Here is an 18,730-nt window from a genome sequence, read left to right as displayed (position 1 = left end):
CAATACTGAGTCGCTGCTGCCGTATGTGACCCTATTACTGCACCTGATACCCCAATACTGAGCCTCTGCCGTATGTGTCCCTATAATCCAAAGCCTGGATTATTAAGAGACTGAAGACCAGATCCACTGCAGAGGTGGCTGGCACCTTTAATGTGTCTCAGCCTAAAGTACAAAGAATTAAAAAATTTTTTGAAGAGACTGGAGATGTGTTTGACAAGCCCAGGTCCGGCAGACCCCGCAAGTCAACTGCTCAGGAGGAACGTTTGTTGGTTAGGAAATCCAAAGCAAGCCCCTCTTCCACTGCAGCAGAGCTCCAACAGGCCTGGTCACCTCACGTCCCTGTGTCAACTAGAACAGTTTGTAGGATTCTGTCTCGAAATGGCCTCCATGGTCGAATCAGTGCCCAGACGCCAGCACTAAACAAAAGTCCCACAGCTGCTAAACAGATGGACGCTGGAAGTGGCAGAAGGTGGATTTCTCTGATGAATCTTCAGTAGAATTACACCACAAATACTGCAGGAGACCTCCTGGAGCCCGTATGGATCCAAAATACACCCAGAAAACAGTTGAATTTGGTGGTGGAAAGATCATGGTCTGGGGTTACATTCAGTATGGAGGGTGCAAAACATTTGCAAGGTGGAAGGCAATATCAATAGCCTAAAATATCAAGAAGTATTAGCGACCTCTTATATTCCAAATCATAAAAGGGGTCAAATTCTGCAGCAGGATGGTGCTCCATCTCATACATCCATCTCTGCAACAAAGTTCCTCCAGGCAAAAAAGATCAAGGTGCTCAAGGACTGGCCAGCCCGGTCACCAGACATGGACATCATTGAGCGTGTTTGGGGTAGGATGAAAGAGGAAGCTTGGAAGACAAAACTAAAGAATCTAGATGAACTCTGGGAGGCATGGAAGACGGCATTCTGTGCTATTACTGATGACTTCATTAATAAATTGTATGAATCATTGTTGAACCGCATGGATGCCGTCCTTCAAGCTCATGGAAGTCACACAAAATATTAAATATGACTCTTATAGCACCACAACTTCATTCACCAATGTTCTGCAACATATATTTGTATTTTAAGTTAATTATTTGTTTGAATATCACATTACTTTCTGTGGGCGACAATTTTTGTCTTGCCAAAATCTGACCATTCTGTGTCCATTAACTGATCAATATTTCTGCATTGATGGCAATTTATTTTCTTAGCCTAAACCACATTTTGGAGGGTTTCAGCTTTCAAAAGAATAATTTATACAACCAATGGATGAATTTAACGTCAGGTCATAAGCTTGTATTTACATAACATGGATAAGCGACATAACTTCTGTCAGGGAGTGTACTGCACAGCGTATAGTCCTCTATATAGTATAATACACTCCTCATAGTCCTCCATATCTATATATATAATTGCCTAAGGGTTTTTCCGTCTGTCTGTCTGTCTGTCTGTCCTGGAAATCCCGGCTCTCTGATTGGCCGAGGCCGCCAGGCCTCGACCAATCAGAGACCGGCACAGCATCGACATAGAAATCCCGCGTCTCTGATTGGTCGAGGCCGCCAGGCCGCGACCAATCAGCGACCGGCACAGCGATGATGATGTCATAAAGGACGTAGACATCCCGCGTCTCTGATTGGTCGAGGCCGCCAGGCCTCGACCAATCAGCGACCGGCACAGCGACGATGATGTCATAAAGGACGTAGACATCCCGCGTCTCTGATTGGTCGAGGCCGCCAGGCCTCGACCAATCAGCAACGGGCACAGCGACGATGATGTCATAAAGGACGTAGACATCTCACGTTTCTGATTCAGCGACGGGCACAGTATCGACGTAGATGTCATAATGGTTGCCATGGCGACGATGATGTCATAAAGGTTGCCTCGACCAATCAGCGACGGGCACAGTCTGCCGCGAATTCTGGAATCATCATTGTCCATATACTACGGGGACATGCATATTCTAGAATACCCGATGCGTTAGAATCGGGCCACAATCTAGTAATATAATAATTGTCTAAGGGTCACATCCGTCTGTCTGTCTGTCACGGTTATTCATTCGCTGATTGATCTTGGCAGCTGCCTGTCATGGCTGCCGCGACCAATCAGCGACGGGCACAGTCCGATTAGTCCCTCCCCTGCACTCACTGCCCGGCGCCCGCTCCATAATCCCCTCCACTCACCGCTCACACAGGGTTAATGGCAGCGGTAACGGCCCGCGGTGTAACGCACTCCGTTACAGCTGCTATTACCCTGTGTGTCCCCAACTATGTACTCTTGATGCCGCCTATGCAGCATCAATAGTAAAAATGTCATGTTAAAAATTAAAAAAAAAAAACAACCTGCTATACTCACCCTCCGCCGCCTTTCCCGCTCCTCTCGACGCTCCCGGGACCGCTCCATTGCAAGCGGCAGCTTCCGGTCTCAGGGCTGGTGTGCGACAAGGACCTGCTGTGACGTCACGGTCCTGCTCATACCAGCCCTGGGACTGGAAGCTGCTGCTTGCAATGGAGCGGTATTGGGAGCGTGGCGAGGAGCGGCAAAGACGGCAGATGGTGAGTATAGCAGGACTTCAACGGGCCTTCGGAAGGTGAGTATATGTTTATTTATTTTTTTAAAGTCTATACTACGTGGTTCTGTGCTGTATACTACGTGGCTGGGCAATATACTACGTGGCTGGGCAATGTACTACGTGGGCTGGGCAATATACTACGTGGCTGGCCAATATACTACGTGGCTGGGCAATATACTACGTGGCTCTGTGCTGTATACTACGTCACTGGGCAATATACTACGTGGGCTGGGCAATATACTACGTGGCTGGACAATATACTACGTGGCTGGGCAATATACTACGTGGCTCTGTGCTGTATACTACGTCACTGGGCAATATACTGCGTGGCTGGGCAATATACTACGTGGCTGGGCAATATACTACGTGGGCTGGGCAATATACTACGTGGCTGGGCAATATACAACGTGGCTGGGCAATATACTACGTGGCTGGGCAATATACTACGTGGGCTGGGCAATATACTACATGGGCTGGGCAATATACTACGTGACTGGGCAGTATACTACGTGACTGGGCAGTATACCACGTGACTGGGCAATACACTACGTGGCTCTGTGCTGTTTTCTACATCACTGGGCAATATACTACGTGGCTGGGCAATATACTACGTGACTGGGCAATATACTACGTGACTGGGCAGTATACTACGTGACTGGGCAATATACTACGTGGCTGGGCAATATACTACGTGGCTGGGCAGTACAATACGTGGCTGGGCAGTACAATACGTGACTGGGCAATATACTACGTGGCTGGGCAATATACTACGTGACTGGGCAGTACAATACGTGACTGGGCAATATACTACATGGACATGCATATTCTAGAATACCCGATGCGTTAGAATCGGGCCACCATCTAGTATAATATAATACACTCCCCATAGTCCTCCATATAGTATACTGCACCCCTATACACGCTGATATAATTAGCCATAGCGTAGCTTCGGGTGCACCTCTCAGAGCACAGGACCTTGGGCGACCGCCCCCTCTGCCTCCTTTACTGTAACTACGCTGCTGCTGGTTACGAGGCTGAAGTTGGTTTCTTATTTTTCCAGTTTCTTATTCGGGGCTGAAATTGGTTTCGTATTCGGCAGACAAAAGTAAAAAATTACAATAATAAAATACAATGCAGCCAGGTGCCCTGATGTGAATCCACTTAAAAACAGCTACAAAATGATGAACTGGCACAAAAATGTCCATCAAAGTGGGCACCGAAGGGCGTTATTAAAAGGGTTAAATGACTTTGGGCCACTGATCTCACACAAACATTACTGGCTGGTGTGACCTGCGTTTGATGCGGGCCGTCACTATGTATTGGTGATGTGAGATTAGTGGCACAAAGTTGTGTAACTCCTGTAAAACACTAAAGACGTTGTCCACTAGTTGGCCAACTTCTTCTCATACCCCTTGTTTAGCTCCAATAAATGGTAAAGCCTATACTCTCCTCCTGTGCCGGCACCGTTCCCACGACGTCGGCACTAGTTCTCTCATGCTGTTGTTGTGACACGTCCCCGATCACCGCTGGCTTAAGTCCTGCTCTGTGTAGCAGAAATGCTCACGTGCTAGGAGCGCCGACGGGTGGCGGCACACATAGCTATTTGACAATGACAACCACAGGGGTCTCCTGCCAACCGATTGGCAACCGCGGTCATGTGACACAAGCACTGATGGGCGAGATTAATGGTGTGCTTCCGGCATGATCATGCTAAATGCCGCTGTCAGAGATTGACAGCGGCTTCTAACATGTTAAGAACCGCGGGTGGATCGTGATTCCTCAGCGCTGAAACCCACATCAAACAGGGAGACCCGACATGCACGGTACATGTACAGCACATGTTGTGAAGGGGTTAATATCTGTTTTTTTTCTGGTGTTTTCCTTGTAATATAGGAAAGCATAAGGCCAGAAATAATCCCCATAAATCCCTGTACATGGAGACTTTGGGATCAGATCATTTCCGTCCACGTTGATTGTGGAAACATAAAATCTTTTATTAAAGCCTCAAACTTGTGTGTGAATCAGAGCTGAGATCTAACGTGATAGAAGATTCCAGTGCGGGGAAGACGGGAAACCTTCATATAGAGGCCGGTGGTGATGGAGTCAGTGACCGACTCTGGCCACATCTGTCTCTAGAGCCGTAGTAGAAGATGAAGATGTCTGTTGTGAGTTCTGTTTTTGGGCTCCCTCTGGTGGTTACTGATGGTACTGGGTGACTTGTCTTTCCTGGGTCTCTGGGTTCCACCTGTTCCATCAGGATATGGGAGTTTCCTATTTAACCTGGCTTTGCTGGCATTTCCTCGCCGGTTATCAATGTATCCAGTGTGTCTTGTTACCTCTGCTCCCTGCTCCTAGAACCTTCTGGTCAAGCTAAGTTTGGATTTTCCTGTTTTGGTGTTTTGCTTTATTTGGTTTTTAGTCCAGCCTGCAGATATGTGATTCTTGCTGCTGGTTGCTCTAGTGGGCTGAAATTGCTCCTCATGTACCATGAGTTGGCACATGAGTTCAAGTAATTTCAGGATGGTTTTTTGAAGGGTTTTTCGCTGACCGCGCAGTTCACTTTTGTATCCTCTGCTATCTAGCTTTAGCGGGCCTCATTTTGCTGAAACTGTTTTCATACTGCGTATGTGCTTTCCTCTCATTTCACCGTCATTATATGTGGGGGGCTGCTATTTCTGTGGGGGATTTCTCTGGAGGCAAGAGAGGTCTGTGTTTCTTCTAATAGGGGAAGTTAGATCTTCGGCTGGAGCGAGACGTCTAGGATCATCGTAGGCACGTTCCCCGGCTACTTTTATTTGTGTGTTAGGTTCAGGGTCGCGGTCAGCTCAGGTTCCATCGCCCTAGAGCTTGTTTGTATCTGTGCTTGTCCTTTAGTGATCCCCTGCCATTGGGATCATGACAAATGTCGTCCTCATCATGAAGTCGTTATTTCTCATGTCGCATGTAATGAATATCTCCTGCAGTATTGCTAATGCCGATTCCAGGGTCGGTAAATGAGACGAGAATTAGCGTTATGGAAGATGAGTCTATGAGGAACGTATTCAGCTGCCTACTCCGAGGAGGAAACTGCTTGTTGTCTGTGGCCTAAATATATAGGATTTATTAGTAGATGTAAAGAAGGAAACTAAATACTGTAAAATAATAAATCTCCTCATATGTTTCCCTCATTATCTCCAGTAATTGTATTATTACAGGATTTTTCTGATGTTACATCGCTCATCTTCTCATTCAGGTCTCTACAATATCGGATCCTCTCAGTGAAGATCTTCTACAGAAGAGAATTGTCCTGATTTACCCATCAGTGATGGATATGGACAGAGACAAGATGGCGGAGAGGATATTACACCTCACCCTAGAGATCCTCTTCCGTCTTACTGGAGAGGTGAGAGATTCTGATGACGTCACATTACATCATTCTTATCTATGGGAATAACAGATGGACAGAACTGGAGAGGTGAGGACTCTGGAAATGTCTGTAGTGAGATTTATTAATGTGTCTCTCCATTACCAGGATTACACAGTGGTGAAGAAGACCTCTAGTGATCGCTGTCAGGACCCTGTGTCTGAGGGATGGGGAAGACCCCTGAGCCCAATCACGGGGCCTCCACCTCACCCCCTGATCCATGAGGACATCAATGACCAGAAGATCCTAGAACTCATCTACAAGATGACTGAGCTGCTGACTGGAGAGGTGACAGTGCTGGGAATGCTGGGACATTATACAGTAACACTATGAAGGGATCGGGGGATGACGGGATCATTGTATGTGTCAGGTTCCTATAAGGTGTCAGGATGTCGCTGTCTATTTCTCCATGGAGGAGTGGGAGTATTTAGAAGGACACAGAGATCTGTACAAGGACGTCACGATGGAGGTTCCCCAGCCCCTCACATCTCCAGGTAATAGACAGGACTAAATACACACGGCCTATAATTATCTGTATGTAAAGAATGAATTCACTCCCTGTATGTGTTTCCTCCAGATCTATCCAGTAAGAGGACAACACCAGAGAGATGTCCCCGTCCTCTTCTTCCACAGGACTGTAAGCAAGAAGATCCCAATGCTCCTCAGGACCATCAGGTAGATGGAGAGAAGGTGTCAGGAGATCTCCCCTATGATGTGTAGACGCCGGTGAAGGTCTTGTGCTCAGTCTTGTTTTATCCACCAGTATTATATGTTTTATACTTGTGTGATGAGAACGGTGGAGATGGCAGGATTAGAACTGATCAGAGATACCAGAAAAAATCTTTGGACAAATTATTAAACAGCATGTATGTAAGTACTTGGATAAGAATACAGTAATTAACCAGAGCCAATATGGGTTGGTAGCAAAGAAGTCATGCCAGACTAATCTACTTTCCTTCTATGATGGAATCACTGACTGGGTCGATCAAGGAAATGCGGTAGATATAGTATATTTCGAGTTCAGCAAAGCATTGGATAAAGTAGCTCATTCTATCCTTATTAAAAAAAATGACCAAGAAAGGGATTGACAAGGCTACGATTAGTTGAATTTATAACTGGCTCAGTGATCATACTCAGAGTGGTGATAAATGGCTGCACATCCAATTAGAAGAGTATTTCAAGTGGGGCACCGCAAGGCTCTGTCCTGGCCCCAATGTTTAACATTTTTTTAAATGATCTAGATAAGGGAACTGAAGGTAAACTAATCAAATTTGCAGACAATGCAAATCTATGAGGGATCACTAATACTAGAGAAGACAGAGAAAGGATTCAGAAGGATCTAGATACACTTGAACTATGGGCAGAGACTAGTTGAATGGTATTTTTTTTTTTTTTGCTCAAATAAATTTTTATTGAGAATAACAAGGTAATTAACATGTTTCATTTACATTTTCAATACAGAGTATTTTCCCCCCCCCTCCCCCTTCAAACAACCCCCTTCGATCCCAAAGCCCCCCTCCCCCACCCCACAAAGCAGCTCATCTTGTTAATTACTACCATCATTAAAACAATAAAGTATCTAGTCCCTCAATCACTCATATATAAGCCACACTTCACATTACTATCCCATAGCAATCCATGGAGACCACATTTTATTGAACGTTTCAGTTTTCCCTTTCTTCTTATAAATCCCTTTTTCTAGTGTCAGGCCCTGCTTCACATACTGGAGGAATTCCCCTCTTGACGGCGGCTCTTCCCTAATCCAGTTTCTAGCTATCACCTTCCTAGCCATGTACAACAATCTGGCTACAGCTATCTTTAGGTGTTTATCCACTGCAATCTCATCCACGCATCCCAACAAATAGACAACTGGATCCCTTGGCACCGTGCATCCATACGCACCTTCCATACGACTCAAAACTACCACCCAGAAGGCAGCCAACCTCGGACATGTCCACATCATATGGAAAATGTCTGCATCCGTAGACCTACACCTCGGACATTCAGAGTCATTACACAATCCTGCCTTATATAGCACCATCGGAGACCTATAAACTCTGTGTATCACATAGAGCTGTGACAGTCTATACGGTTCACTCAGCGACAATTTTGGGATCCATTCCAACACCGACTCCCAAGTCTCGTTATCCATTGGGCCCAGATCTCTAGTTGAATGGTATTTAATAGGGGGAAAAAGGAAGACTCTACATCTGGGAAAACAAAACAAAAATGATATCTACAGAATGGGAGGAATATTAAGCAACAGCACATGTGAAAAAATCTTGGGAATACTAGTAGATCACAGAGTTCACATTAGTCAACAGTGTGTTGTAGCAGCAAAAAAGGCAAACACAGTTCTAGGATGCATTAAAAGTACCGTCACACATAACGATATCGTTAACGATATCGTTGCTTTTTGTGACGTAGCAACGATATCGTTAACGAAATCGTTATGTGTGACAGCGACCAACGATCAGGCCCCTGCTGGGAGATCGTTGGTCGCTGGGGAAAGTCCAGAACTTTATTTTGTCGCTGGATCTCCCGCTGACATCGCTGGATCGGCGTGTGTGACACCGATTCAGCGATGTCTTCGCTGGTAACCAGGGTAAACATCGGGTTACTAAGTGCAGGGCCGCGCTTAGTAACCCGATGTTTACCCTGGTTACCATTGTAAATGTAAAGAAAACAAACACTACATACTCACATTCCGGTGTCTGGTAACGTCCCTCGCCTTCAGCTTCCCGCACTGACTGGTGAGCGCCGGCCGCCGTAAAGCACAGCACAGCGGTGTCGTCACCCCTCTGCTTTACGGCCGGCGCTCAGTCAGTGCGGGAAGCTGAAGGCGAGGGACGTGACCAGACACCCGAATGTGAGTATATAGTGTTTGTTTTTTTTACATTTACAATGGTAACCAGGGTAAACATCGGGTTACTAAGCGCGGCCCTGTGCTTAGTTACCCGGGGACTTCGGGATCGTTGGTCGCTGTAGAGCTTTCTGTGTGACAGCTCTCCAGCAACCAAACAGCGACGCTGCAGCGATCGGCATCGTTGTCTAGATCGCTGCAGCGTCGCTAAATGTGACGGTACCTTAAGAGAAGCATAGAGTCTAGATCACATGAAGTAATTATCCCCCTCTACTTGGTAAGGTATCTTCAGGAATACGATGTCCAGTTCTGGCACAACATTTTAAAAAAGATATTGAAAACCTGGAGCAAGTTCAGAGAAATGCAACCAGGGCGTTGAGTGGACTACAAAGTATGAGGAATGGCTAACAGATCTGGGAATGTTTAATTTGCAAAAAAGAAGGCTAAGAAGAGACTCAACAATTGTCTACATATTATTCTCGCTTGGGCATGGAAACAGGAGAAGCAATGGAATGAAACTGAAAGGGAGACGATACAGATTAGGAAAAAACTTTTTTCACAGTGAGGATGATCAATAAGAGGAACAGGCTGCCACGAAAGGTGGCGAGTTCTCCTCCAATGGAGGTTCTGATAGGGTCACTAGCAATGTAAGTGAGGGGAGATATGTGCAGCCCCCCCAGGTAACCGGTTGCTGCAGTGATGTTGCCTTTCCTTCGGGGAGGGTGATGTCATGCTTGGAGGCAGAGGGGATGCTATCTATCAGGCAAGGCACTCGCATTCAACACAATCTGAATCTAGGCCAGGAGGGGGAGCTCAGGACCCGGATTCTGGGGAGCTTCCTTACACTTTATGTATCCTGATCTGGAGGAGGAGCCAGTCAGTCTCAGGGAGTCTGAGAGGACGGCCACTCACCCTTTCTCCTCCCCGAAACCCCCCTCCCCCCCAAGGCTGTGATTTGACAAATGTCTGACCAATGAGGTTTTTTTTTTTTGTCGGTCTGTGGATCTGGAGGCAGGACGCATATGGACTATACTATACATTATCTTTTTTTTCCCACTTTGCCAGAAAAGGCCACCTTTGTGTTATTGAACCCTGCACTGGTTTTATGCCGTGTTTGTATAAACCAGCAGAAGAAACGTTCCTGTGTCGACCTCTGTGAGCAGCTGAGTGAGTTGCATTAGCACAAAGTCTTTAAATAGAGGCCGGACAGACATCTGTTTAGTAACATAGTAACATAGTTAGTAAGGCCGAAAAAAGCCATTTGTCCATCCAGTTCAGCCTATATTCCATCATAATAAATCCCCAGATCTACGTCCTTCTACAGAACCTAATAATTGTATGATACAATATTGTTCTGCTCCAGGAAGACATCCAGGCCTCTCTTGAACCCCTCGACTGAGTTCGCCATCACCACCTCCTCAGGCAAGCAATTCCAGATTCTCACTGCCCTAACAGTAAAGAATCCTCTTCTATGTTGGTGGAAAAACCTTCTCTCCTCCAGACGCAAAGAATGCCCCCTTGTGCCCGTCACCTTCCTTGGTATAAACAGATCCTCAGCGAGATATTTGTATTGTCCCCTTATATACTTATACATGGTTATTAGATCGCCCCTCAGTCGTCTTTTTTCTAGACTAAATAATCCTAATTTCGCTAATCTATCTGGGTATTGTAGTTCTCCCATCCCCTTTATTAATTTTGTTGCCCTCCTTTGTACTCTCTCTAGTTCCATTATATCCTTCATGAGCACCGGTGCCCAAAACTGGACACAGTACTCCATGTGCGGTCTAACTAGGGATTTGTACAGAGGCAGTATAATGCTCTCATCATGTGTATCCAGACCTCTTTTAATGCACCCCATGATCCTGTTTGCCTTGGCAGCTGCTGCCTGGCACTGGCTGCTCCAGGTAAGTTTATAATTTACTAGGATCCCTAAGTCCTTCTCCCTGTCAGATTTACCCAGTGGTTTCCCATTCAGTGTGTAATGGTGATATTGATTCCTTCTTCCCATGTGTATAACCTTACATTTATCATTGTTAAACCTCATCTGCCACCTTTCAGCCCAAGTTTCCAACTTATCCAGATCCATCTGTAGCAGAATACTATCTTCTCTTGTATTAACTGCTTTACATAGTTTTGTATCATCTGCAAATATCGATATTTCACTGTGTAAACCTTCTACCAGATCATTAATGAATATGTTGAAGAGAACAGGTCCCAATACTGACCCCTGCGGTACCCCACTGGTCACAGCGACCCAGTTAGAGACTATACCATTTATAACCACCCTCTGCTTTCTATCACTAAGCCAGTTACTAACCCATTTACACACATTTTCCCCCAGACCAAGCATTCTCATTTTGTGTACCAACCTCTTGTGCGGCACGGTATCAAACGCTTTGGAAAAATCGAGATATACCACGTCCAATGACTCACCGTGGTCCAGCCTATAGCTTACCTCTTCATAAAAACTGATTAGATTGGTTTGACAGGAGCGATTTCTCATAAACCCATGCTGATATGGAGTTAAACAGTTATTCTCATTGAGATAATCCAGAATAACATCCCTCAGAAACCCTTCAAATATTTTACCAACAATAGAGGTTAGACTTACCGGCCTATAATTTCCAGGTTCACTTTTAGAGCCCTTTTTGAATATTGGCACCACATTTGCTATGCGCCATTCCTGCGGAACAGATCCTGTCGCTATAGAGTCCCTAAAAATAAGAAATAATGGTTTATCTATTACATTACTTAGTTCTCTTAGTACTCGTGGGTGTATGCCATCCGGACCCGGAGATTTATCTATTTTAATCTTATTTAGCCGGTTTCGCACCTCTTCTTGGGTTAGATTGGTGACCCTTAATATAGGGTTTTCATTGTTTCTTGGGATTTCACCTAGCATTTCATTTTCCACCGTGAATACCGTGGAGAAGAAGGTGTTTAATATGTTAGCTTTTTCCTCGTCATCTACAACCATTCTTTCCTCACTATTTTTTAAGGGGCCTACATTTTCAGTTTTTATTCTTTTACTATTGATATAGTTGAAGAACAGTTTGGGATTAGTTTTACTCTCCTTAGCAATGTGCTTCTCTGTTTCCTTTTTGGCAGCTTTAATTAGTTTTTTAGATAAAGTATTTTTCTCCCTATAGTTTTTTAGAGCTTCAATGGTGCCATCCTGCTTTAGTAGTGCAAATGCTTTCTTTTTACTGTTAATTGCCTGTCTTACTTCTTTGTTTAGTCACATTGGGTTTTTCCTATTTCTAGTCCTTTTATTCCCACAAGGTATAAACCGCTTACACTGCCTATTTAGGATGTTCTTAAACATTTCCCATTTATTATCTGTATTCTTATTTCTGAGGATATTGTCCCAGTCTACCAGATTAAGGGCATCTCTAAGCTGGTCAAACTTTGCCTTCCTAAAGTTCAATGTTTTTGTGACTCCCTGACAAGTCCCCCTAGTGAAAGACAGGTGAAACTGCACAATATTGTGGTCGCTATTTCCTAGATGCCCGACCACCTGCAGATTTGTTATTCTGTCAGGTCTATTAGATAGTATTAGGTCTAAAAGTGCTGCTCCTCTGGTTGGATTCTGCACCAATTGTGAAAGATAATCTTTCTTGGTTATTAGCAGAAACCTGTTGCCTTTATGGGTTTCACAGGTTTCACTTTCCCAGTTAATATCCGGGTAGTTAAAGTCCCCCATAACCAGGACCTCATTATGGGTTGCAGCTTCATCTATCTGCTTTAGAAGTAGACTTTCCATGGTTTCTGTTATATTTGGGGGTTTGTAACAGACCCCAATGAGAATTTTGTTACCATTTTTCCCTCCATGAATTTCGACCCATATGGACTCGACATCCTCATTTCCTTCCTAGGATTCCTAGTGAATCCTGCATTGAGCCGGGGGTTGGACACGATGACCCTTGAGGTCCCTTCCAACTCTACCATCCTATGTGACTTTTACAATATTTATTTCAGGGTGAAGATCTGACCCATAATAATACTACAGAGACATATGTGAGGGGGGATTTGCGGTGTAAAGAGGAGATTCCTACATATGGCTACCCAGGTGAGTAGTGACCACTAATGACCACTAGTGACCACCATTCTTCTCAGTCACCGGCTGTGGCTGCTTTATCGGTGGTGTAGTCCGGCCATATCACAATCTTGTGATTATCGGTTTGCTGCTAGAACATAACATTCTCCTTCATCTGAAAATGTTCAAATGACTTTATGAAACTTACAACCTGAAAGATCCAGCTGCCCCCTGGAATGAGAAGATGCTGACCGTTACCCGCCCAGATCTGTAAACTACAAAGCCAAATGGCAGCAAGTGTAGAATGTGCTGACAACTTAGAAAATCATAAAAACTTGATTCCATCTCACCCAGTTGCTCTACGCTCATCCACCTGGGCCTCAGACACCGGCCTCGCCCTGGCCTCACATCAAGGATAATAGGAAAAAATTGTCTGGCTCAACAGGACTGGATTTCCGATTCCTGCACAATCTCTCCTGAAATGGGGGCGCTAATACTTTCTCTACTCTTCTGGTCAGGACTCATAGTAGCTCCAATGGTCCACCATAAATGAGTGCGAGGCCAGGTTAGTGTTGCAGGTCTCCTCCAAAACATTACTGTCTTTTTCTGTATGAAAGTTTAATTGTGGTGATGTTGGCCTGACTCATGTTAGTGAGTCTACAACTCCCTGATAGTCTTCCAAAAAAGGTCTCCATCGTCTCTGCGAAACGTCCAAGATCTAAATTTAGAACCCCTCAGCTCTGCACTATTATAAAATGTTCTCTTTCTCTAATATTTCCTCTTAAAACTCATCTGTCCGAAAATATTGGCCCTTACGGTAGTTTAGATTGCTGGGAGCCACCGAGCCCCATGCTCTAATTACCCCAGAGAGGTTTCACCATTAGTTACTCATTTTCTTCTGATGAAGACTGTTGAGTTTGATCATTTCAGTAGATGTTGTTGTCTATACTCACAGTTTTTGATTACAATAGTTAGTTCCCAGAACACTCTGATTTAACCACTTCCCGCATCCAGTTTTCTGTTCCTAACCAGGACCCATCCTTCGATTCTGACCTGTGTCACTTTGTGGTGATAACTTTAGAATTATATCACAAAGACGAATAGGAAACAGATGGACCTTACAAATTATTTTCCATTTTCTCCTGAATCCTACAATACCCGATATAAGTGTTACGCTACAGTCTGGGCACATGGCAGTGCTAATAAAGGAATTAGCGCCATTTGGCTGTTTGAATGCAGAGCTTGCTGGAATAGTTTGCAGACACAATGTATTGGGGGCACTGTTCGTGGTCACCTGACAGCTCAAAAGATGACCACTATGAACAGGCTTGGCACTATCTACTCCATTTTCCTGATCCCAGGGATTGCCTCGCTCATCATCCTTTATCCACTCTTCTTGAATCCAGGCTTACACAAAGACCCCTAGGCTTGGGCCACTTTGTTACCTGCGGTTCTGTGGAGTGAGATGGCAAAAAGAATAGTCATATAGTTGGGTCAGAGCCAGGAGGACAGAGAAAATCAGAAGATACAAGAGTAGTCGGCGAACATATCTAGATCACAACAGGAAACAAATACATAAGCCGGGAGCTAAGCACAGAGGGCTGAACCAGAGGAGAACAAGCTCTAGTAGTGTGGCGCTCTCCAATGGGCTGAACCAGAGGAGAACAAGCTTTAGTAGTGTGGTGCTCTCCAATGGGCTGAACCAGAGGAGAACAAGCTTTAGTAGTGTGGCGCTCTCCAATGGGCTGAACCAGAGGAGAACAAGCTTTAGTAGTGTGGCGCTCTCCAATGGGCTGAACCAGAGGAGAACAAGCTTTAGTAGTGTGGCGCTCTCCAATGGGCTGAACCAGAGGAGAACAAGCTTTAGTAGTGTGGCGCTCTCCAATGGGCTGAACCAGAGGAGAACAAGCTTTAGTAGTGTGGCGCCCTCCAATGGGCTGAACCAGAGGAGAACAAGCTTTAGTAGTGTGGCGCCCTCCAATGGGCTGAACCAGAGGAGAACAAGCTTTAGTAGTGTGGCGCCCTCCAATGGGCTGAGCCAGAGGAGAACAAGCTTTAGTAGTGTGGCGCTCTCCAATGGGCTGAACCAGAGGAGAACAAGCTTTAGTAGTGTGGCGCTCTCCAATGGGCTGAACCAGAGGAGAACAAGCTTTAGTAGTGTGGCGCTCTCCAATGGGCTGAACCAGAGGAGAACAAGCTTTAGTAGTGTGGCGCTCTCCAATGGGCTGAACCAGAGGAGAACAAGCTTTAGTAGTGTGGCGCCCTCCAATGGGCTGAACCAGAGGAGAACAAGCTTTAGTAGTGTGGCGCCCTCCAATGGGCTGAACCAGAGGAGAACAAGCTTTAGTAGTGTGGCGCCCTCCAATGGGCTGAACCAGAGGAGAACAAGCTTTAGTAGTGTGGCGCTCTCCAATGGGCTGAACCAGAGGAGAACAAGCTTTAGTAGTGTGGCGCCCTCCAATGGGCTGAACCAGAGGAGAACAAGCTTTAGTAGTGTGGCGCCCTCCAATGGGCTGAACCAGAGGAGAACAAGCTTTAGTAGTGTGGCGCTCTCCAATGGGCTGAACCAGAGGAGAACAAGCTTTAGTAGTGTGGCGCTCTCCAATGGGCTGAACCAGAGGAGAACAAGCTTTAGTAGTGTGGCGCCCTCCAATGGGCTGAAGCAGAGGAGAACAAGCTTTAGTAGTGTGGCGCTCTCCAATGGGCTGAACCAGAGGAGAACAAGCTTTAGTAGTGTGGTGCTCTCCAATGGACTGAACCAGAGGAGAACAAGCTTTAGTAGTGTGGTGCTCTCCAATGGGCTGAACCAGAGGAGAACAAGCTTTAGTAGTGTGGCGCCCTCCAATGGGCTGAACCAGAGGAGAACAAGCTTTAGTAGTGTGGCGCCCTCCAATGGGCTGAACCAGAGGAGAACAAGCTTTAGTAGTGTGGCGCTCTCCAATGGGCTGAACCAGAGGAGAACAAGCTTTAGTAGTGTGGTGCTCTCCAATGGGCTGAACCAGAGGAGAACAAGCTTTAGTAGTGTGGTGCTCTCCAATGGGCTGAACCAGAGGAGAACAAGCTTTAGTAGTGTGGTGCTCTCCAATGGGCTGAACCAGAGGAGAACAAGCTTTAGTAGTGTGGTGCTCTCCAATGGGCTGAACCAGAGGAGAACAAGCTTTAGTAGTGTGGCGCCCTCCAATGGGCTGAACCAGAGGAGAATGAGCTTTAGTAGTGTGGTACTCTCCAATGGGTTGAACCAGAGGAGAACAAGCTTTAGTAGTGTGGCGCTCTCCAATGGGCTGAACCAGAGGAAAACAAGCTTTAGTAGGGTGTGGCGCTCTCCAATGGGCTGAAGAAGGTAGCAGATTACTTCAGCTGGACAGCACAGACATCCATACTGCCAGACTGGATGGTACTACAGGTCCCAGGCACCCTAATCTTAGTGGCGGGATAGCACATGTGCCGCCGTATCTTCAGGGTCCGATGTGTCTTTCATTACCAGCTCCGCTTGCAGAATGAATAAGGCGGCACTTGGTGGCAGAAGCAGACGTCGCAGGAGCAGGTTTCATTAGCCCTAATATGACAAAATGGCAGAAATCCAGATCAGTAGAAATCCCCATAAACTGATTCCATTTTGGAAATTTGAATCCGCTGTGAATTAATCTATAGGAGTAGTGACTATTTTTATTCCATTGCCACTTTACAGAAATGATCATGCAGTGGATGTTGGAGAGTGAAAATTGCACATTTGCTGTGTTCTTACCCAACACATAGTGTCCAGATTGTGCTCCAGGAGACGCACACACAGCAAATTAAATGGGTTCTTCTCACTGTAGTAATGCCATGTCCATGGATGCTAAGTGTGGTTTGTGCGCACTGCAAGGCTCAGAAGCGAGGGGGAGATTTGACTTTGGGAGAGCGGATATTGCTGGATTGGTTTACGGAAACCATGTTGCTTTTTAAGAGCCTTTGAGCCACTAATAATGTGGAAACCTCAGTTTTTTCCATTGAAAGATGATGTGTTTTATTTGCTGGATGAGTAGAAGTTTTTATTGGTGTCATTTTCACCTACATAACATTGGTGGCTTTTTATTCCATTTTTGTGAGGCAGAAAGAACAAACAATTGAACACCGCGCTCCACTGATTCATGCTATGAGGTTTTCTATTAGACTGTGAACTGTCATTGTCTTGGTGAATAATTCAATATTTTTACATAACTTGCCATTTTTACTGACAGTTTAAGTAGAAATGTTAAAAAAATATATAAATTTCAAGGTTTTTATTATTAAAAATTAATTGGTTTTATTCTTGGCAGATGACTGTACCAGGAGCTCAGAGGGATGGCTGACATCTTCACTTTTTAAATCAGATGATATTGAGATTCCACAGGATACAACTGAAGTGACTGTCATTACTCCAGATACACCATCATCCCATCACAGCAAAAATCTGTCATATGATGCTTTGAAACAGGTCCTATCTTCTGATTTATTACCGACAACTGAGGAAAATCAAAGTCACAAAAAAAGCACTAAAGAAGAACATCTCTTAAAGGAAAGAAGCCATTTTTACGTTCAGAATATAGAAATAGCTTTCCCATCAAAGTCTTTTCTTGAACATCAAAACATTCACACAGCAGAGAATATATTTTCTTGTTCCAAGTGTGGGAAATGTTTTAACCAAAGCTCAAACCTTATTAGTCACCAGAGAACACACACAGGGGAGAAGCCGTTTTCATGTTCAGAATGTGGGAAGTGTTGTAACCAGAAATCACACCTTGTTAGTCACCAGAGAACTCACACAGGGGAGAAGCCATATTCCTGTTCAGAATGTGGGAAATGTTTTTCAGCAAAATCAAGTCTTATCAAACATGAGAGAATTCACACAGGGGAGAAACCATTTTCGTGTTCAGAATGTGGGAAATGTTTTAACCAGAAATGGAATCTTGTTATTCACCAAATAACTCACTCAAGGGAGAAACCATTTTCATGTTCAGAATGTGGAAAACGTTTTAAGCAGAAATCAGTTTTAGTTAGTCACCAGAGAATTCACTCTGGGGAAATGCCCTTTTCATGTTCAGAATGTGGGAAACATTTTAATAAAAATGCGCAACTTGTTACACACCAAAGAATCCACACAGGGGAGAAACCTTTTTCCTGTACAATATGTGGAAAATGTTTTGCAGTGAAATCAAACCTTATCATGCACCAGAGAACCCACACAGGGGAGAAGCCTTTTTCATGTTTAGAATGTGGACAATGCTTTTCGTGGAAATCATCTTTTCTTATTCACCAGATCAGTCACACAGGAGAGAAGCCTTTTTCATGTTCTTAATGTGGGAAATGTTTTACATGGAAATAAACTATTAATAAACATCAGAGGAGTCATACAGGAGAGAAGCCTTTTTCATGTTTAGAATGTTGGAAATGTTTTAACTGAAAATTGTATCTTCTTAAAGGGCTTCTCCACTACTAGGACAACTCCTTGTCATGACTCATTATAATAAAAACACGCATACTCCCATGCCAGCTCTTTTCATGCAGAGTCAGGACTCACATGAGGTTGTTACATCACATGAGCTCTGCGCCCAATTAGTGCCGGCTTCAGTGTCCTCACATTCGGATGTATTGAACTTCAACAGGATGCCAAGACTGCTGCTGCTCTCTGACTAAGGCTGGAGTCACACAATGTATAAAAAAATCGTTTTTTCACGGACGAGAATCGCACAAATGTTTCATGAACAGTGATCCGTGTGCAGTGCGAGGATGCAATTTTTTTTTCTCCAAAAAATATCCGTGTGTCATCCGTATGGCATCCATATGACAAGATTTTCTCGCCCGCATGCAAAATGGACATATAATGGATCCATGGGCT

General features: G+C 44.9%; 1 protein-coding gene across 1 annotated transcript in view; it reads left to right on the top strand.

Annotated features, from left to right (window-relative positions):
• The window catches only part of LOC138672441 (uncharacterized), a 654,503-nt gene that overhangs the window by 118,981 nt on the left and 516,792 nt on the right, over positions 1 to 18,730 (top strand). The window contains exons 11-12 of the mRNA XM_069760413.1: positions 6,552 to 6,649; positions 12,816 to 12,906. Coding sequence (XP_069616514.1) covers positions 6,552 to 6,649; positions 12,816 to 12,906 — 189 coding nt within the window. The remainder of the gene's footprint in view (positions 1 to 6,551; positions 6,650 to 12,815; positions 12,907 to 18,730) is intronic.

Source organism: Ranitomeya imitator, chromosome 3 (assembly GCF_032444005.1).
Source record: "Ranitomeya imitator isolate aRanImi1 chromosome 3, aRanImi1.pri, whole genome shotgun sequence".
NCBI lineage: Eukaryota > Metazoa > Chordata > Amphibia > Anura > Dendrobatidae > Ranitomeya > Ranitomeya imitator.
Note: the sequence above shows the minus strand (reverse complement) of the source record. Positions and strands in the feature narration are given on the sequence as shown.